General features: G+C 51.6%; 1 protein-coding gene across 9 annotated transcripts in view; it reads right to left on the bottom strand.

The window, feature by feature from the left end:
* The window catches only part of TMEM63C (transmembrane protein 63C), a 77,755-nt gene that overhangs the window by 4,049 nt on the left and 53,116 nt on the right, over positions 1 to 20,590 (bottom strand). For 8 of the 9 annotated variants that reach the window (XR_001887078.1, XM_017880621.1, XM_017880618.1 and 5 more), the window contains 15 exons: positions 20,080 to 20,188; positions 18,148 to 18,221; positions 17,420 to 17,500; positions 17,186 to 17,309; positions 16,300 to 16,433; positions 14,453 to 14,575; positions 13,866 to 14,019; positions 12,097 to 12,203; positions 10,447 to 10,533; positions 9,800 to 9,865; positions 7,967 to 8,129; positions 7,611 to 7,716; positions 7,024 to 7,191; positions 4,233 to 4,342; positions 2,767 to 2,838 (listed from right to left, as the gene is read on the bottom strand). Coding sequence is in view for 8 of the 9 variants with exons in the window: in XM_017880621.1 (XP_017736110.1) it covers positions 2,767 to 2,838; positions 4,233 to 4,342; positions 7,024 to 7,191; positions 7,611 to 7,716; positions 7,967 to 8,129; positions 9,800 to 9,865; positions 10,447 to 10,533; positions 12,097 to 12,203; positions 13,866 to 14,019; positions 14,453 to 14,575; positions 16,300 to 16,433; positions 17,186 to 17,309; positions 17,420 to 17,500; positions 18,148 to 18,221; positions 20,080 to 20,188 (1,678 nt within the window). In the remaining variant the exon portion in view is untranslated. Of the gene's footprint in view, positions 1 to 1,049; positions 2,602 to 2,766; positions 2,839 to 4,232; positions 4,343 to 7,023; positions 7,192 to 7,610; positions 7,717 to 7,966; positions 8,130 to 9,799; positions 9,866 to 10,446; positions 10,534 to 12,096; positions 12,204 to 13,865; positions 14,020 to 14,452; positions 14,576 to 16,299; positions 16,434 to 17,185; positions 17,310 to 17,419; positions 17,501 to 18,147; positions 18,222 to 20,079; positions 20,189 to 20,590 lie in introns of those variants that run through there. The other variant, XM_017880625.1, reaches the window with a different exon arrangement.

The following is a 20,590-nucleotide window of genomic DNA, read 5'->3' as shown; positions in this document are numbered from 1 at the left end:
AAAAAAAAAAAAAAAAAAAAAAAGATGTGGAACTGCTAGCAGAGACTTTGGTCATATGACCTGTCACACCCAGGAATGATCCCCATGCCTGGGACGGCAGCAGACTAGAAAAACACAGGACATACTAGGAAAAAGAGCAACTGTCATCCTCTGAAGTGGCTCCTAAACCATCTCTTTACTTTGAAAATAGGCAATTAAGGAATGGAATGAAACCTTCCCCGTAGGAGTTTATTTCAGTGAAACCAAACAGCCCTGGTCGAAGGAATGGTTTTCCTACAAAAGAATCTAGACATTTGCATGGCACCCAAGTAAACCATCTAGATGACCTTTTGGTCATAAAGGGGAAAATGTCAACTGAACCATGGAAAAATCCTACTGTCATTCCCCTAATTAGAGGGTCATGATGGCATCATTAATGAATGGGAATTAACAGGATGTTACATCTCTGAGTATACATTGCAGCAGTACTGGTAATGTGTTCTAGCCCCATGTTGAACTTGAATCTATCAAGCCATCAGATCTAAATTCCAGTGTTCAGGGAATACAGGAGATCATGGAACCTGTCCTAAGACATCATGAACAGCCAGAAAAATCCAGGTGGAATATTCTGCAGGACTGCTGGCTTGGTCTCTCCAGTCATTTAAAAGGCACTGTGCTAAAGTAAAAGGGACATGAAAACCTGATGCACACATGCTAGATTTGATATTGGGTTGGACAAGCTCTAAAAGATACTTCTGGCATAATTAGGGAAATTTGAATATGGGCTGGGTGCTCAAAGAGATCAAAAATTGATATATATGGAAAGAGATTGTTAACTAAAAATGCAGGTTATAAGCCAGGTGCGGTGGCTCACGCCTGTAATCCCAGCACTCTGGGAGGCCAAGGCAGGTGGATCAGCTGAGGTCAGGAGTTTGAGACCAGCCTGGCCAACATGGTAAAACCCCGTCTCTACTAAAAATACAAAATTAGCTAGGTGGGGTGGTGTGTGCCTGTAATCCCAGCGACTTGGGAGGCTGAGACAGGAGAATCGCATTAACCTGGGAGACGGAGGTTGCAGTGAGCCAAGATGGTGCCACTTCACTCCAGCCTGAGCAACACAGCAAGACTGTCCCCCGCCAACAAAAAAGGGTTATAAAACAGTATGTGCAGTACTATTTCATTTTAGCAAAACTATGTAAATCATACATATTATCTGGAAGAGATACATAGTATATAAATATCTGGAAGAATATACACTACCAGTGGTCATCTCTGGGTGGTGGGAATATGGACTTTTTATTTTCTTATTTCTGCTTATCCTTTCCCCCTATAATGATGTGCAATGTTCATATAGCCCTGTTGTAATAAGGCAAGATTTAAAAAATAAATCCTAGTCGTGTTTTTTAAAAGCATAAGCTTTAGAGTCAGATGGACCTGGTTCGAACTTCGTCCTGACACTTCCTTGCTTGGTGCCCTGGAGTCTGTATTGACGGAACTTTGGAGCCTCCATTTTGGGATGAAAACCCCTACTGTGTGGGTTTATCAAAAGATTAAGAGCGAAAACAGCAAAGCACCAGGCTCATGAGAAGATTTCAAAAACTTATTGCTAACAATATTCCAAGAGGGGTCCTTTCGGAAGGGTCCCAAGAAAAGACAGACTTTCTTCTTTGAAATCTTTGTCGTCTCTTCATTACCAAAGCACCTTCTCCTGTCCCCACTCAGAGATAATCTGTGCCTGTATACAGGGTTTTTCAAAGTGAGGCAAACCTGACACTCCAGTGACTTGTATACAGGGTTTTTCAAAGCGAGGCAAATCTGGCACCCCAGTGACTTCTGTCCATTTGCTGGTGTTTTGTCCGTGCTTCTGTCACTGTGCACTCACACCCAGCTCTGCCCACAACTAAAGAAAGCCCTGCCGCCCACTCCGTGTTCCCACTGTGCTGAAAACTGTCTTGAGTCCCCCAGGCTCTGGTCTGTCTTCCAGGCTTTTGCACAGGCTGTTCCTTTTCCTTGAAAACTCTTGCCTCACACCCTATTTCACCTGGCACCCCGTATGCCCATTCCTGGGGTCAGATTCGATGCTCCCTCCTCTGGGATGCTTTCGCCAAGTGCCAGCCTGGCACCCTTCTTTAGAGCTCCTCCCAGGAGCCCTGGCCTTGGGGCACAGGCTGACCCCAGTACCCACCTCAGTGTGTTCATTGGTGGCTCTGCAGCTGCATTTGTGGCAGGGATGTGGGTGGGTGCTCATGCCCATTCCCCTCCAGGCTGAGCCACGGTGTGAGAGCCAGCACCCAGCCTGCGGGCCCTGCACTCTGAGCCAGCCTCTCAGCATGCAGACAGGCTCGCTCATTCGGCGTCCCTGCCTTACCAGCAGTGCAGGCTTCTAATAGTTCCCTGAAGCTCTGTCTGTGTCGCTCTGCCTGCCCCTGTGCCTCAGGGGCAGCCTTTGGTCCTGAGGCCAATCCTCAGCAGGCCCCCCTGCGTCTACATGACTGAGGTCGCTGTGGTCTCGGCCTGCCTGACCAAGTACTTCCTCTCTGGGTGCCTTCTAGACAATGCCGAGTATATGGTGGCTCTTCTCTTTTTCTCACTCTTCATCCAGGGCCACGGCAGCATTTGGACCTGGACCAAGTCCTGCTCCGTTAGAGGAGGGAGCCCAGGGGTCCCTTATCTCCTCCCCCGTACCCAGAGTGGGCAGCAAATGCTAGCATCCCCCACGATGCCACTGGAGTAGACCACCCCTGCAAGCACCGCCCTCCCAACCTGTCCCTGGAACTCAGGACTCACGAGGGAGGTGGGCGTGGAGGAGGTGCTGCTTGGCTCCATGTCAAACACCGTCTGGATCTCCTCCTCCTCGGGCTGCAGCAGGGAGAGGTGGTGGGTTACAGGATGGAGGCCTGCCCTTTGCTCCTCCCCCCACATCCAGAGGAGCCTCAACTCCACACCTGGGCTTCTCACCACCTTGGAACTCAACTCATCTTCTGTCTTTCCAGACCTTCAGTCTGGCAAGACTGAGGCCCAGGGGGACAGAGAGAGGCCTGGGATGCAAGGGAGTCCCTTCTGGAATATTCTATTCCCAAGGGCCATTATGGGAGGAAGTAAGCAGAGCTGGAATTGAAGTTCAAAGACGAGCCTGCTTTGACTCTAAGAGAAACCTTGATTTCAGCACTGTCGTGTTTCCTCCTGGGGCTTCCCCTCTAATTTGGAAAGTGTCCTACACCAACACAGCCTAGGTTCCTGGCCATCCTCCTTCTCTAGCATGGACACCTGGCCAACCCAATCACATAATGCTGCTGTATTAGAAAGACAGAGCCAGCGGGGTCATTCACAAGATCTTCACTAGTGTGGTGCTCCAGCCAGGTGTGGAAAAGGAAGGCTGGGCAGAGAGGGCAGTGGGCGCCTGTGCCCAGAGCCCTGGACACAGAGACACCAGCAGCAAAGAGATCCTTCTCCGAGTCCCTCCTCAGGCTCAGCAGGGTGTCAGTCCTTAAAATCAGCTTTCTTTTCTTTATATACATTCATTTAAAAAGGAAATGATTCACTTTTATAAACAGAAAACTGTATTTCAGTTGCCATAAGCAGAAAGTTAATGTTAAATACGTAACCATGAAAAATGAAAAATTATGTTGTGATCCACTGGAAATCATTCCAGTGCCCCAGGATAGATATCCATTCTGGGAAATGCTGAGCTAGAACACACAGTTGTTGGCATGGCTCTAAAAGGGCACAGATTGGCTCCCTTCTCCTAATGATTAGGCTGGACCCACTGCCAACAACCAAAGCAATCATGTGGGGCAGGGGCCACCTCCAAACATGGCCACCTCAAGTTCAATAGCCTGGGGTCTTAAAGGAGAGAAAATGACAATCCCTTTTTTGAATCATCATCAACTCCCCCGCCGACCTCCTTTGCTCCATCCTGTCTCTTGACCTCCAGTCCTTGGAGGCTCACAGCTCAGTGACTGCACTGGACCCACATCACAGGAAAGAGGGGCCAGCAGCCTGCAGTTTGGAGGTGTCAGAGGGCAGAAAAGGAGAGGATAGCTGTCTTCTGGATGGGGGCCAGAGCCTAAGGTAGTGCAAGGCATGCATGCATGCACGCATGCACACTGGGTTCCACACTCTACGGTCAGAGAGAAAGGCGAGACCCTTTCGTCCTGTGGTGCTGTGGGAGCCCAGGCATGGAGGGTATCCTACAGCTGTGTCCCCCAAGGGACCAGGAGAACCAGTGGAGGAGGGGCAGGCTGGCAACTCACCTCGTAGTCGGCAACCATCCGAAGCTTCCCCAGAAAAATGCCAGCAAAGGCAATTAACATGGCAATGAGGAGGGTGGACAGGGAAAAGATGGTGATGGCGTGGAGAGAACCTGCCAAGGAGAAGAAAAGGCCATGGGCAGGAGTCTGCCAGCTGAAATGCCACCCCAACTGGCAGATGCCCAGGGACCATCACAGCACCACTGCAAGGGCTTTGACCTTGCCAGTCCTCCTCTGATAACAACTGGCATCAAGGAGTCTGACACAATAACATCATCCCTTTGTTCTGTTTGATTTGAGCAGTTTAGAATTTGGCATCTATGGAGTCCATGAAAAAATGTTTTAATTGACTTCAGTACCCACTTCAGTGCCCATAAAAATGTGTCCTTCCTGATCTGCTGGTCACCTCCAACACCATGGTCCCTGGGAAGTACCTTGGAGTGACCATTTCTGCCAGTGCCCCCAACACCATCTCTGACCTACACCTTTCCCTGCAAGCCCTTTTGAAGTAAGCATGCTCAGTTATCTGTGCTGATGGCACAGAGAGGGAATCTAGAAGGTAAAAGTCATCTACATTGCATTTGGGAATATTTGGTTCCCTTTTTACGGCAGCAGTTTTCTAACTAGGTAAATTTTTTTTAATTATGCGTTACAGCCAAAAATCACTGCTTAATGATGCTTACTGCAGTGTTTTTATAGTAGCAAAAAGTGGCAAACCTCAACATCCAATCATGGAGAACTGACTAAAACTGGTCGACTTTCATGCAGCCGCTGAAAGGCACCTACGTGTTCAGTCTTTTAACAACCTAGGGAATTGCTCAGAACATTGTGTTCAGTACAAAATCTCAGGATGCAGGACTGAATGTTACAATATGGACAATCACAGTTTTGTAAAGTAACCATAGACCAACAGCTCCCTCTCTACCATCCCGCGCCCAAAGCGCATGCCTGAAAGTGGGGGCTGGGAACAAGAGACATCAGGTTCTGGGTGAGATGATGGGTCATTTACATGTTGGTCTTTGTATTTTTTCTATTTCTGATAATAAACATGCAGTCCTTTATTCTTAGGAAAAGAGCATTATGGAAAAAAATGAAGTCTCTGAGGTGGCAGGGAAAGGCGAGCAAGATAGGCAACTGGGGGTGACGGCAAATGGGTAAACCACATAAATGACTGAGAGTCGACCGTACAGATGCCACCATGACAGGGAAAGAAAAGAAAACACAGCCTCGGATTGCCTGAGCTCAGGAGTTTGAGACCAGCCTGGGCAACATGGTGAAACCCTGTCTCTACTAAAATACAAAAAATAAATGGGGCGTGGTGGCGGGCGCCTGTAGTCCCAGCTACTCAGGAGGCTGAGGCAGGAGAATAGCTTGAACCCAGGAGGTAGAGGTTGCAGTGGGTCGAGATCAGGCCACTGTACTCCAGCCCGGGGGACAGAGCAAGACTCCATCTCTTAAAAAAAAAAAAAAAAAAAGAAAAGAAAAGAAACAAAACACCGCGTTTCCCTTCTCCCACCACTGAGGTTAAGGTCAAGTGTCTGAGGGAAGGGCAGTGGGGTGGGGGGTTGCTGGGGGCCACAGGTGCCTCTGATGGGAGAAAGCTGAGGGATTTCTAATCTGTGGCCTGCAGGGACTGCTTCTAGGAGGGTGTCTCTGAGCTCCCCTGGGCAGGAACAGTAGCTGTGTACAGCTGAAGAGTGAGGAAAAAGCTAGCCCCTCCTGCAGGCTGGGTTCCTCTTCCAGGTTTTTGGCAACTCATAAAGTCAGGCATCTACCACTGGGCGCCAGTGGCTCACACTTATAATCCCAGCACTTTGGGAGGCCTAGGTGGGTGGATTGCTTGAGCCCAGGAATTCGAGACCAGACTGGGCAACATAGTGAGACCTCATCTCTACAAAATTAAAATTAGCCAGTCATGATGGCTCACGCCTGTAGTCCCAGCTACTGGGGAAGTGGCAGAATTGCTTGAGCCCAGGAGGTCAAAGCTGTAGTGAGCCATGATCGTGCCACTGCACTTTAGCTTAGACAACAGAGCAAGATTCTGATTCAAAAAATAAAATTAAGGCCAGGCGCAGTGCCTCAAGCCTGTAATCCCAGCACTTTGGGAGGCCGAGACAGGCAGATCACAAGGCCAGGAGATCGAGACCATCCTGGCTAACACAGTGAAATCCCGTCTCTACTAAAATTACAAAATCTAGCCGGGCGAGGTGGCGGGCGCCTGTAGTCCCAGCTACTTGGGAAGCTGAGGCAGGAGAATGGCGTAAACCCAGGAGGCGGAGCTTGCAGTGAGCTGAGATCTGGCCACTGCACTCCAGCCTGGGTGACAGAGCGAGGCTCCATCTCAAAAAAGAAAATAAATAAATAAATAATAAATAAATAAATAAAACAAAATAAAATACAATACAATAAAATTTAAAAACAAAACAAAAAACCAGGCATCTTATGGGATCCCAGAGGAAATGTCATGGAAACTGAGCCTCCCAATAGCTGATATTCTATTTCCTGCCCGTCTGGACTTAGAAGGAAGGAATATGAGGTTTCCTGCCCTGAGCCCTGGAAACTCAAATCCACACATGGGGACCGTGTTGGCCCAGGGCCTCCTCTTAGCCTTGAAACTCTGCTGAGACTCTAATGCAGGCCCTTTAGGCCCAGAGAAGTCACTGGGTGTGGCCAGGTCTGGTGAGCAGCATCTTGCCCTGCCTGGGCTTTTCTCCTCTAACAGCGTCAGTGTTAAGGAACTCACAGAGCAGTGGGGCAGGCGGATGTGGGGTCTCCAGGCAGGCTTGGTACCTACCCAACCGCAGGACAGAGAAGAACAGCATCCAGAACAGACCCAAGAGTGGCGCAAAGATGGCCTGGGAGACAGCAGCCATGTGGATCTGCTCATTCAGTTTGGTGGGTGCGAAGGAGTAGTACATGTTATAGCGATCCGTCAAGTGCTTCATGCACAGGTAGAGCAGCCCTGGGGGGCCAAAGGTGGAAACTTATTCAGTGGCCCCTTCGAGTTTGGACCTTTGCGGCTCCAGTGTCTCCACAGGCCTGAGAAGCCAGATCCAGGGCTGTCAGAGTCAGAACAGCCCAGGATGGATTGGGAGAGCTCTGTGGTGCTGACCTCCAGGGCCAGCAGCTTCCCTTGAGCCCCCAGAACTGATTCTTTCAGCTAGGTGAAGAGTCATTCACTCATGCATTCACTCAACAAACATCCCTCGTCGGCAGCCATCCAACCTCAGCACCCCCATACCCCCAGCTTGGCCCTGATCCTGACACCTCCCCTCCACAGGTCTCCTCATGCTCCAGGAGGTGGACTGATATTGTGGGGCTCAATTCCTCCTCCCCATCTGCGGGCATGCAGCCCTTGGGCATGCCTTGGAGATAACTCACCAAAAGGCACAATGATGGGGCAAGTGATGCTGTACGCCATCACCACGCTGAACACGTTCATCATCCACGCGTACTCGCGCCCAAACTGGAAGTCTATGGCCTGGTTCTGGGGCAGAAGGCAGGCGTCACCCTGAGGTGGCCCAGTCCCCTTGGCTTCACTACTTCTGTGGCTCCTCATCAGCCTGCTGGCAGCTCAGACCTGGAAGCAGCCTCCTTTCCAACCCTGTAGACCAAGGTGCCCCACCGCCACCCGTTCACACTGTCCCTCCCACCTCAGCCCCCTTGAAGCAGGCTCTATCCCTGACACCCTTTCAAAGGAAACTGAGGGCTGTGCTCAGCGAAGGGCCAGCCTGTACCTTTCTGATGTTGACTCTCTCTGGCTCTGATCTAGAGAAGAAGAGGCGGGTGCTGTAGCAGAAGAGTGACCCCAGACGCAGCAGCTCCATGCCTGTGCCAAGTAAAGCTGCCGTGATCACATAGTTGACAAAGAAGGCGCCGTTGTCTGGCAGGAACACACACCTGGGCAGTGAGGGAGAGGGAAGGCAGCAACAGAAGCCATGGGGAGAGGGAGAGATGTTAAAAGGGAGGAGAGAGAGGACAGCAGCAGAGGAAATGGGAGTTGGGGATGGAGATACAGATACAGACAAGGAGAATAACATTTCCTCTCTTTCTTTTTCTCTGCCTCTCTCCTATAATATATATTCCCCCAACCCAATTAAGTTAACAAGCAGTCCTCTGAGCAGGGAAGGGCAGGGACCACATAAAGCATGGGTGTGTTAGGGGATTGCATTGACTTGATCCAAAGCAAGGGTGTCTGAGCCAGGTCCAAAGACTCTGGAGAATCCATGAGTGGGTTTCTGGGGGGTCTGTAAACTAGGATGGGAAAGAATAACATCTTTATTTTCACTAATCTCTAGCTGAAATTTAGCAGTTTCTTGCATTAAGAATGTGGGCAATATGGCAGGGCATGGTGGCTTACACCTGTAATCCCAGCACTTTGGGAGGCTGAGGTGGGCAGATCACCTGAGGTCAGGAGTTTGAGACTAGCCCAGCCAACATGGTGAAACCTCATCTCTACTAAAAAATACCCTGAAGGATTCTGGTCCTTGCCTTATAGAGCAAGTTATGGAAGTTTGCATGTCATTTGCAACATATCTTTGAAAACTGGGATTCTCAACACTTCTTAACACTAAAACAAAAAAATCGAAATTGGCAGAATGTCCCACCCAGTCTGCATGTTGCTTTGTCAACGATTCCCCCTAGTTTAATGTTCTTATTCCAATAAGTAATATGAGTTTTAATACTGATGTTTTTAAGATGGTAAAATGTAACTTTAGCTTTCTTATATAAAAAATGCAATATTGGTTGGGCGTGGTGGCTCAAGCCTGTAATCTAGCATTTTAGGAGGCTGAGGCGGGCAGATCACTTGAGGCCAGGAGTTTGAGACCAGCCTGGACAACATGGTGAAACCCCATCTCTACTAAAAATACAAAAGTTAGCTGGGCATGGTGACATGCACCTGTAATCCCAGCTACTCAGCAGGCTGAGGTGGGAGAATCGCCTGAACCTGAGAGGTGGAGGTTGTAGTGAGCCGAGATTGCGCCACTGCACTCTAGTCTGGGTGACAGAATGAGACGTGGTCTCAAAAAAAAGGGCAATATCTTGTTATTGATGTGTTTATAAAGACTATGTCAAAATTTTGATTTTTAAAATATCTTGATAACTATAATTCAGTATAATCGGTTTTCTTTGTAATCCATGTATTTTGTGCACATAAAAACATCATTCAGAGTACATGTGAAACTGGCAGAATCAGAATAAGCTCTGTGGATTGGACCAGTGTCAATTTCCTGGTTTTGATATTGCACTATAGTTATGCACAATGCTTCCATTGGGTGAAACTGGATAAAGGGCTCATGGAACACCCACCCCCATACAGTTTTGGGGCAACTTCCTGCGAATATACAATTATTTCAAAGATATCATTCTGAGAAGGGGTCCCTGGGCTTAACTAGATTGCCAAAGGGATCCCAGCACAGGAAAGATAACGAGTCTGCCCAGTGAGGGTGTTCACAAGCATTTGTCTACACTTCTGTGAGCAAATTCAGGTGATGGACTCAGGGAAGGGCACATATACCCACTCCAGTGTGCATACCCAGCAGCCCTGGTGGACATGTGGGAGTACTCACTGGAACCTGATGGAGGCCTGCTCTAGATAGTAGATGTCAAAGAGCCAGCGGAGAAAGACATCCAAACTAGAAGCAAAAACAAGGCAGGTCTGTCAGTTAGCAAACCTGTGAGCTAAGGCTGAGGGTTCAACCATCCTCCCTTGCCCAATCTCCAAAGAAAGACCCTTGCTTTATTCCAGCTGGCCAGTCCACACTTCCCCTCTTCCTTCTTGGTGCTGGGCTGTGCTGGCCCTGAGCCCTTTGGCCTTTCAGCTCCAGGCCACCTCCTCCAGCAAACCTGGGCCAGTTTGCAAAACTGTGAGCAAACGTTTCTCTCACAGCATTCACTCATTTCTCTCACAGTACTCTCGCCCTCTTCTGAATTTCTACTGCTCTTTGGCTGTGTTGTTCCCATGTAGGGCTGTCAGGCAGCTGATAAGCACGCCTTGTGTCCCCAGCCAGATGACAAGCTCTGTGTGGGCCAAGCTCACGGCTGACACGTTAGTGTTTGCAGGAAGCCTGGCTCATGCTACACCCATGACAGGCACGGGGCTGTCATTTGAGGAGTGGGTTTGCAGCAACCACAGGCAGGTCTACAGTATCTGAAAGAGGAGGTCTTAACTCAGAGAACCTGGCTAATAGAGGAGGGATAATTGGAATTAAGGTACCTGGTCAGTCCCATAGAGGGCAGAATGACCACCATAAACACCAGAAAGATGTAGCACTTGTGCACCATGACCAAATTCTGACTTGATCTAGAAGGAAACAGAGAGATATTCATCAATGGACGTGGCCTAATAAGAACCAAAGGCCTAACTATGTAATAGAGAGGAAGAGAAACACTGATATGGTTTGACTCTGTGTCCCCACCCAAATCTCATCTTGCAGCTCCCATAATTCCCACGTGTTGTGGGAGGGACTCATTGGGAGAAGACTGAATTATGGGGGGTGGGTCTTTCCCATGCTGTTCTCATGATAGCAAATAAGTCTTGTGAGATCTGATGGTATTATAAGGAGGAGTTTCCCTGCCCAAGCTCTCTTTGCTGCCATCCACGTAACATACGCTTGCTCCTCCTTGCCTGCCGCCATGATTGTGAGGCTTCCCCAGCCACGTGGAACTGTAAGTCCAATAAACCCTTTTTCCTATATGAATTACCCAGTCTCAGGTATGTCTTTATCAGCAGAGTGCAAATGGACTAATACAGAGTCCAATGAAACCTCTTTCTTTTATAAATTGTCCAGTCTCAGGTATGTCTTTATCAGCAGAGTGCAAATGGACTAATACAGAGTCCAATGAAACCTCTTTCTTTTATAAATTGTCCAGTCTCGGGTATGTCTTTATCAGCAGTGTGAAAACTGACTAATACAGACATATGCAGAGTAGAGATCTGGGCTGGGAAATTGGTTTAATCGTGCATACTGATGCCATCTCCATATACCACTGTGAGCTGCGCTGCATCTGGGGGCAGCCGGAAAGAACAGCATGATCAACTAGTGACGTCTGTGCTGGGTACAGGAAGGGATGGGAAGACACAGATCTGCCATATAGTTGATGCCTCTGTGTTAAAGAGGCATTACCAAGAATACTCAAAATCCCTGCAGAGTTTCAGTCATCAATGTAAGTCTTGTTCTTGGCCAGAGGAAAAGGCCAGGAAGGATTTCTGTTAGGACAAACCTTTTGGCTGCTGCCTGGTGGAATGGTAGGAACTTTTGGTGTGGAAAATAACTTTTGAAATGCATGCAACTTTCAAGCCAAAGTACTGCCACCTGCCCAGGGCATGGCAAATACTTTCTACCCAGTAAGCTGCCACCATAGAACCATCAAGGCTAACAAATGGGAAAGCTCCTGATTGGGTAAAATGTTGGCATGGTGTGGGTCATATGTGATGACAGTCACAATGAGTTTGTGGGCCCCTCTGTGTGGCCACAGCATTCTACTGACATTCCCACACAAGTCTTTCCTCCTGTGCCTTCTGCGTGGGATGCCTGGGACTGCCTAGCTCATGCCTACGGCTCCATGCTTTCAGGATATGGCTGGGGGCTGAGGGAGAAGCCCAAGGAGGGCTTGGTTTTGGCCCCATGCTCTTAGACAGTGGCTCTATCTCAGCATCCCAGGAGCCCAGAGACAACCCAGACCCTCCTTCCAAAGACAGAACACCTGTTGGTCTTTGGGGATGGTTTCAGGTATCAAAATCATCCCTTATCAATTCTCCTTCTTAGGCTAGAGGGGAGGCCCAAGCGCCAGTGTGGCGGGGAAGCCAAGGCAGGGGAAGAGGCTGGAGAACCCACAGGGCTAGGAGAGAAGGTCCCCAGGTCACCTGGTCCAGTGGGCCTCCAGGAAGGCGGAGAAGTAGACAATCAGAGGCAGTATCACTGTGAAGCCCCAGAGCATCACAGAGGGGAAGAACTGGGTCACAATTGGGCTCTGCAGGGGGAGAGGGGAGGATGGCAGGAGAGACGTCAATGCAAGCATCCCCTTCCCCTTGCCTCTTCTCCTCCCACTCACTCCCAGGGCTGGCTTGCTCTCCTGGAGGCTGCAAGGGGCCTGGCCCTTCTCACTGGCCTTCCTGGCCAGGCAGAGGCTGACACCCAAGGTCAAGTGGTCTAGGTTACTGGAGGAGCAGCCTGAGCTTTCTTGAGTGACTTCCTCCTAAGGCCAGAGGTAGCCGGGAGATGACATTGCCTTTGCTGTGATGACATGTGAGCAGGCGAGGAGGGGAGGATGGAGGAGTCCTCAGGGAGAACTGTGGTCCTGGGGTTGGATGCATGGGGTCTGGGGCCTATTACAAAGTTTGCAAAGGGGAACAAAAATCAGCAGCAGAAGTGGTGTGGCTTGACTTGTGTGTGTATGTGCGCGTGTGTGTGCATGTGTGTGTGTGCATGTGTGCGTATGTGTGTGTGTGTGTGCATGTGTGCGTGTGTGTGCATGTGTGTGTGTGTGCATGCACACGTGTTTTTTTGTTTGTTTTTGTTTTTTTTCAAGATGGAGTCTCGCCCTGTTGCCCAGGCTGGAGTGCAGTGGCACGATCTCGGCTCACTGCAAGCTCTGCCTCCCGGGTTCATGCCATTCTCCTGCCTCAGCCTCCTGAGTAGCTGGGACTACAGGCGCCCGCCACCATGCCCGGCTAATTTTTTTTGTATTTTTAGTAGAGACGGGGTTTCACCGTGTTGTCCAGGATGGTCTCGATCTCCTGACCTCGTGATCCACCTGTCTCGGCCTCCCAAAGTGCTGGGATTACAGACGTGAGCCACCGCACCCGGCCTCACATGTGTTGACTGTATGTGCATGTGGGCATGCACACGTGTGTTGACTCTGTGAGTGTGTGCATGTGTGCGTGTGTGCATGCACGTGTGTTGACCTTGTGTGAGTGTGCATTTGCATGTGCACATGTGTGTTGTTGGAAATGAGGATGGGGAGAATATGGAAGACGAGACCTTCTAGGCTCATCTTAACAGTCTTGAGCCTAAAGAATTTGGAAATAGGCGAGGCTCCCTCTGACCTGCACCGTCAATAGGAGGCATCCCCTGACTTCAGAGATGGTTCCTCCAGGGCTGAGGGATCCCAGCCTAGAGTGCAGGTGTCTGGAGATGAGGAAGGTGGAGGCAGATCTGGAGTTCCCATTTCTCTGAGAGGGCTGCATTGGGACTTACCTCACTCTTCCTCACCCTCAACCATACTACACAAACCAGGAGCCTGCTGCCCTGGACAACTTGTGGAAAGCAGAGCCACTCACATTTGCCACACCCTCTGGACTCCAAGCTGGCCTGGGATGACCCCATTCATGAAGACCTCTGAGCCCATGTTGACAGGATGACACCCCCTCCAACTCACCCCAGGACCTGCCTGTGGACTCCCCACTCTCCCTTCCTGTTCTAGCCCTGGTCCCTAAGACTGGCAGTCACCCACCTTCATCCCTTTAGAACAAATCAAGCCCTACCCCACCATTTGCACCATGGCCACCTCCACAATGTTCGCACTGTATGGGCTCCACAGCCCCATCCCAGGGGGCCCCCCCATTCCATCCTCGCCTGAATTCTTCCTTGATCTCCCTGGGGCCCCCAGGCCTGGCCTGAGCAGAGGAGGCACCTGCAGCTTCTCGATGGGGCGGGTGACGTTGTACATGTCGATAGTGTTCATGATGATGGCAGGCGTGGTGAGGAAGAAGAAGAGGAAGAAGAGGAAGGTGTTGATTGCGATAAAGCGGGCCCACCAAAAGAAGCGGCGGACAGACAGGTGTTTCCTGGGGAGGGATGAAAGAAGGAGGCACACTTAGAGACATCAGTTCTTAGAGCCCACGTGCTGTTTGCTGCAGGCCAGCTGTGGACCTAGGCTGGCCTGGTCTAATCCAGCTTCCTGGGCCCAGACCTGCATGCAGTGGGCCCCTGGACCGCCCCCTGTCACACTGTTTATAAAGGATCCGGTGCATATAGCCAAAAAAAAAAAAAAAAACTGGACCTGAGTTCCTTCTGCAGGAGAAACCTTTTTGCTAAGGGTTGGATGCCTCCCACACTTGTGGGAATGAATCAAGTGGTTAGTGGTGCTTAGAAAAGCATGGAACTTAGTCCCCTTGGAGTCTCTGTTGGGCAATGACACGGGGAGAGAAGGCCCTGTCCTGCTGCCTTCTTCAGTCTCAGAGGAGCTCAGAGGAGAGGGGAGGGATGGAAAAGGCTTACCAAATAATGTCTTTGGGGTGTGGAGCCATAGTGACCCTCCAGTAATAGGATTTGACGACGGTGGTCACTGAGGACTGCTGGGGTTGCACACCACAATGGATATATTTGTAATCCTTACGGACGCTGCAGAGAGGGGAGAAGAGGAGGAGACGTGGGTCTGGGGTTGGGGGATGGGCTTAGGAGGGTCTCATGCCAGGGCCTCAGGGCCACTATGGTGGTCCTACAGATGGGGGCTCACCCCCTTCCTGGGGATGCTTGAAGCCTTGGCTATGTCTTCAGGACCTTAGAGGCGGACAGTTCCTAAGGCCTAGTGTCTGGAGGAAAGGGCTTTTGAGAGTGCCTTGACTGCCCAGGAAGGGCAGGGGTGCCATGTGGTTCTGTTTCTGCCTTTCCCCCTTAACAGCAGTGACAGCACATAGACACACTCTTTCTTTGAGATTTGATAAGGGAGGTACTACTTTTAGCCTCATCTTAATATCAATAGCTACAAATTATTGAGTTCTTTCTGTGTGCTTGATACTGTGCTAATTGATGACCAGTATCATTTCCAATGCACAGATGACTAAATCGAGGTGCCTAGAGATGTGACCAAAGAGGAGCAGGTACTGGAGCCCCACCTCTGGCTTGCTAGCTCATATTCCGCTGTAATTAAGCCTCAGATCCTCTCTACCAAATGATGATGTCTCAAAGAATGAACAATGTTATCTTAGGTAGGTGAATTGCTTTAAACAACACAGAAATGGAATAGAAGGCATATCACTTGTCAACCCTCCGGGAGGTGAACAGGGCAGATATCAGTAACCAAATTTTCCAGATAAAAAGTTGAGAGTATAAGGATCTTGCAAAATTGTGCACCACTGTTTGTGAGCAAAATCTAGGCAGTTCTCTTTCTTTGTAGGGGTTGGGGTGGGTGGGAACAATGTGCTGTACAGGATCAGTCTCCCCCAGAAAGAAGAGCCCACCCACCCCCCACAATTCTTAAGAGGTAAATTCTGGAGCTCCTTTAGGACTTTGTTCCAGTCCTAAGGATCCTTCTGGAACATTCCAGAGTGGACTGAATTCATTCCTTGTCAATGCATGGGCCGCCAGAGGCTGGGGCAGAAAAGAGAGGGGACTGTAGAGCTATGAATTAGGGGAGGCCTGCAGCAGGAGAAGGGCAGGCAGAGCTTCTCTATCCTGATGCTCTCTTATGGTGAGGAGGAGTGACGTGTGTGTCGGCTGGGCACAGTGGCTCACACCTGTAATCCCAGAACTTTGGGAGACCGAGGTAGGCAGATCACCTGAGGTCAGGAGTTCAAGACCAGCCCAGCCAACATGGTGAAACCCCATCTCTACTAAAATACAAAATTAGCTGGGCTTGGTGGCGGGCACCTGTAATCCCAGCTACTTGGGAGGCTGAAGCAGGAGAATTGCTTGAACCTGGGAGGCAGAGGTTTCAATGAGCCAAGATTGTGCCACTGCTCTCCTGCCAGGGTGACAGAGCAAGACTCTGTCTCAAAAAAAAAAAAAAAAAAAAGAACAAAAGAAAAAGAAAAAGGGATGTCATTCTTGTCAAGGACAGAAGAGGAACCATGAGGTCAAAGGCTTCTGGGGCCACCTCTGTGCTGAAGCAAGGACAGGGAGTGAGGAGCCCCAGCCTGGGCACCCCTCGAGACCAGCTGGGCCCCAGCAGCTGGGAGAAGCAGGTATGGCCTTCTCATCCTACTGGAGAGCCAGAGGGCAGCTGCCTGTGAGGAGCATGGAGGGCCCAGGGGAGGCAGAAGGGGAAACTGGAAGGGGAGAGGGAGGAGAGTGCCGAGAAGCAGGGGTGTTCTTGGGGCTGAGTGGGGTGCCTGCCTGGTGCTCACCGCTTGGCCATCCTGGAGTCCTGGAAGGTGACGAAGATCAGGTCCAGGCGCTTGAGCGGCACGCGGTTGAGCTCAGCGTTGAACTCGTCCGTTAGCTGCTCCTCTAGCTCACTGTAATACTGCTCTGCATCCACCTGGGGTGGCAGGCAGCCCTCAGGGCTGGGGCCAGAGCCCCAGGAAGGCCTCCCTGGTCACAAGGTTCCTCCCCACTCAAGCCTCCCTGGATTGTGGTGGCCTTGAAGCACCTCAAGGAGCCCAGGACCCTGGCTGGCCTCCAAAGTCCCACCTCTGGAACAAGAAGAGGCAATGACTGCCTTTCACCCCTGCCCTTAGATCTCGGGAAAGTGAGGCATAGCTAAGGGTACCCAGGGGCTTTCAGGCTTGGGGTGGACCCCAGAGAGGTGAGATAATGTGTTTGCCGCATTTCCACAAGAGAGGGTGATTCTTTTCCTGGGATGGCAGAAGTTCGGTGTGGTCCTGAAGCAGGTGTCTGAGTCTTGACGCCTTCTTTGAGCCACAGTGGTCAGGTGATAAGACAGGCTGCTGCCTTCAAATGTTTCTGTCCTATCTTTTTGGGAGCCGGAGGCCTGGCAGCCTCGTGTAGCCTGCTGTGTTTTCTCTGGTCCTTCTCTCTCATTCTCCCATCCAAGACCAGAAAGGAGACAAGAGCAAGCTTCCCTGCATTGTTCTGGAGGTGGCCTCCAGAAAGGCTCCCATCTCAACAGAGAGGAAGGACATGGTGGATGGGGAGGGAGGAGCTGGGTGGGGAGCACTGGAGCAGACCTGAGTGGGGCCTGGGGCCCAACAGTGCCGGTGAAGGCACAGATCCTAGAGCCCCAGGACCCCACCGCTCCCTTGCTGTGCTCCCGATGCTCAAGCCAGTTACCTCCTTGAAGCAGGTCCAGCACTTGCAGAAGCACAGGCGGGCGCAGGGGTGGATCCTGATCATCACTTTCCCAGTCTTCTTGGCCTTGGCTGTGTAGAAGAGCCGGCCCCGCATGGCGTGGCGCCTGCCAGCGGTGGGCAATGGGAGAAGGACCTGCAGGTCAGAGACCAGCAGAGCCCCATCCTCCCCTTTTACTCCCACCCCGGGCCCTGAAAGGCCCCGCTGCAGCCTCACCTCTGATCGTCCAAGTCAATCAGGTTCCTGACATCATAGCAGAAGTGGACTCTGGTCACGACACTGCCTGGATAGGCCTCGCTACAGCCACAAACATGGGTGCTGAGTTGGCCTGTGGGGTGGGGATGTGCTGCCCCGAGCCCCTGCCCAGCATGTCGGCCCCCAGGGCTGGGGGGCTCAGCTGCCTGGTGTTCCTGGATGGGAGACTCCATCTCTGCTCCTAAAGCTGAACCTCAGGATTTGAACCTTGGTGATCTGAGAGCTGTCAAATCTTTCCTACACAACTCAGAACAGGGCCAAAGGGTGGAGCTCCACCCGAGGGGAACCCAGGAGAGAGCTGTTCACAAAGAGAGAGTCAGCTCAGTGAACAGTGTCCTTGGGGTTAGGAACTTGGGGTCATAACAGATGTCTCCAGATGATCTGCTCTAAATAGCTGTGATCCAAGGTTCCCTGTGCCCAGTAGTTGGAGCAACAGCAGAAAGGAAAATTCCCATCACCCATATCACAGCCACGCCATGCAGGAAGTCCCTGACTTCAGAAACCCTGCTCCAGCTCCAGTGACCCTCCCCATTCTGAAAAGCTTTTCAGATCCTGAGCTCAGTCCAGGGAGAGCCACCCCAGGGTGTCCCAGTCCCACCATCCTGCACCAACTCACTACCCATTTGAGGACCCAGGCGGGGTTATGGGGAGGAAGCCATCCACGCCTCGGCCCACCCCAACCCACTTACTGAAAATGCTTAATGATGATTTCTGGGTCTTCAATGTCCTTGGGCACATAGGTGATCATTAGCGTCCTTGTGACCTGGGTGGGAATAATCAATGAAGAAAGAAGACTGTGCTTGCATAGGAGTTCCAGATACCTGAGTCTTTTGGTGGCCCGGAGTCTCCTGGGAGCAGGCCTTCTGCTCCCAGCAGGCTGCTGATGCCAGTGCCAGTGCCTCCTTGCTGAGACAGCCAAGAAAGCAGAAGCCAAGCTGGGACACTGTGGGCCAAAAAAGTGCCAGCTTCCTTAGCCCACAGTGGCCCAGCTGAGCCAGGCAGCTCTGAGGTTGGTCAATTGCGCTTCTGTTCTCCTCTGTGCCCAGCTGTGGGTGCCCTGCCACAGACCACTGTGGTGAAGGGAGGAAGAGCTGGAAGCCGCCATCAGGCTGGGGTGGAGGATCAGAGCTCCACGATTGGAAAGAGCTGCCCGAGCGACCCCGCAGTGATTTCTGCTCTCCCTGTAGCTTCCACTATTCCAGCATAAAGCCTCACATCGCTAGGGGAATCCCTCACGTGAGACTGGGCGGGGGAGCTGGGAAGTAAACGAGACTCTGGGGAGAGGATAGGGAAGCTTCCCCCGAACTTCACATTTCATTCTGTGAATGGGAAATATCTTCCTGGGTCATCACCGTTAAGATGACAGTCTGGTAAATTGCGCTGCAAGAATCAGGGGTCTTGAAAGAGGTTTCTGGTAACCATAAGGAAAGCTGAAGTAGCAGACACCAGACTGGTCAAGGGTGACCAAGCCTCCACGCCTGGCAGGCTGAAGCATTTGGGTTCACTTTTCAGGGAATGTGGATTTGCACTCTGGGGTGGGTTCAAGTGAATCAGGCCTTTTGAATGGATAGCCTGGAAGGAGCTGACTCCACACCACTGAACCATTGAAAGGCTGAGGACGGGAGCCAAGGATGCTCTTCCTTGCTGTTGCCTCTCCCCACCAGAACATGGGTGCTGGTCCAGAGGGGTGGCACTGCTGGTGCCTGCCTGTGGCCCCGTCAGTCATCTCTGTACACCAAAGCCTGCTTCAAACACAGCGACTGCGCTTTCCCGGCCTTGGGGCATGTTCAACTTTTGTGCAGGGCAAGCAGTGCAGGAGTTAAAGCCCCCAAGTGCAACCCCCAATGAATGGTGGACAGGGAGCTGGTGGAAAATACCCCTGATTGCTCACCTCCAGGAAAACTCTGGGGCATGTGTTCTACACCAACTCCCAGAGTTCCCAGGTCATGAAGCTGCAACTGCCTCCAGTGGTAAGCTGCCCCTCTATGCTCCCTTTGTTTGGTTGCCTTTGCATCCTCACTCCCTTACCGGCCTTTCCTGGGATCACCTCCCATAAACAAGTGCTACTCAATCCAAGTCTCAGGGTCTGCTTGGATGGGGTCACCCAAACTGAGACGGTGGGGATACACAGGGGGTCTCTGACCTCAGAGAGGTTGCAGAAGGGCAAGGCATGGCCCTAGCAGGAGTGGGCAGGGCCAGGTACACTAAGTAGCAGCAGTTCAGCAGGGCCCTGACCACTTAGCATGGAGGCCCCCGCTGGCCCACTGGGCCTTGTTAATCCTTTAGTTTTCGGATGGTGGGAAGTCCAAGAGTCCCTGGGGAGGGGCAGGGCAGCAGAGGGGCAGGGATAGGAGGTACCTGGGCAGCAGCTATTTACCAACCAGTCTGAAAGTTTCATTGGGGGTGAGAGGGTGGAGGAGGGTGGAGGAGGGTGAGAGGGTGGAGGAGGGTCAGGGGTGGGGGCCAGATGATTGTTACTAGGGCTGAAGGGAGGAAGCTTGGCCACTGCTCAGGTGAAACCGCCCCTTCCCATCTATCACAGTCTCCCTGGACCCTCTGAGGGCTTCTCTGAGGGCTGGGAGTGGTCGGCCCAGTGGGGAGCAGCTTTGTAGGCCACTTACCTTTTGGCTATTCCTGGGCGCAAACCTCAGGCAGTGATGAGCCATGAACACAAAGTTGGTGATGAAGTAGAAGAAGGACAGCAGGCTGTGCAGCCACAGGAGCTTGCTCCTACAGGGAGGCAGGCAGCAGCAGTGAGGTCAGCCTGCGAGCTCCCCAGAGCCCACTGCACACAGACCCCTGGGCCTCCTCCTGCCCTCAGTCTCCTGGGGCCTCCCAACCTATCACAGTCTCCTCAGACTTCAACCCATCGCAGTCTCCCGGGACCACCCCCATCAATCACAGTCTCCCACACCTCCACCCATCACACTCTCCCCACACCCCCATGCATCAGTCTCCCCAGAAACCCCAACCCATCACACTTTCCCCAGACCCCCATCTATCACACTCTCCCCAGACCCCATCTATCACACTCTCCCCACACCCCACCCATCACAGTCTCCCCAGACCCCCCAACCCATCACAGTCTCTCCAGAACCCCCCACCCATCACAGTCTCCCCAGACCCCCACCC

The sequence above is a fragment of the Rhinopithecus bieti genome, unplaced genomic scaffold, assembly GCF_001698545.2.
Source record: "Rhinopithecus bieti isolate Rb0 unplaced genomic scaffold, ASM169854v2 scaffold_11380, whole genome shotgun sequence".
NCBI classification, from domain to species: domain Eukaryota; kingdom Metazoa; phylum Chordata; class Mammalia; order Primates; family Cercopithecidae; genus Rhinopithecus; species Rhinopithecus bieti.
The sequence above is the reverse complement of the archived record's forward strand: the minus strand, read 5'-3'. Positions and strand labels throughout refer to the sequence as shown.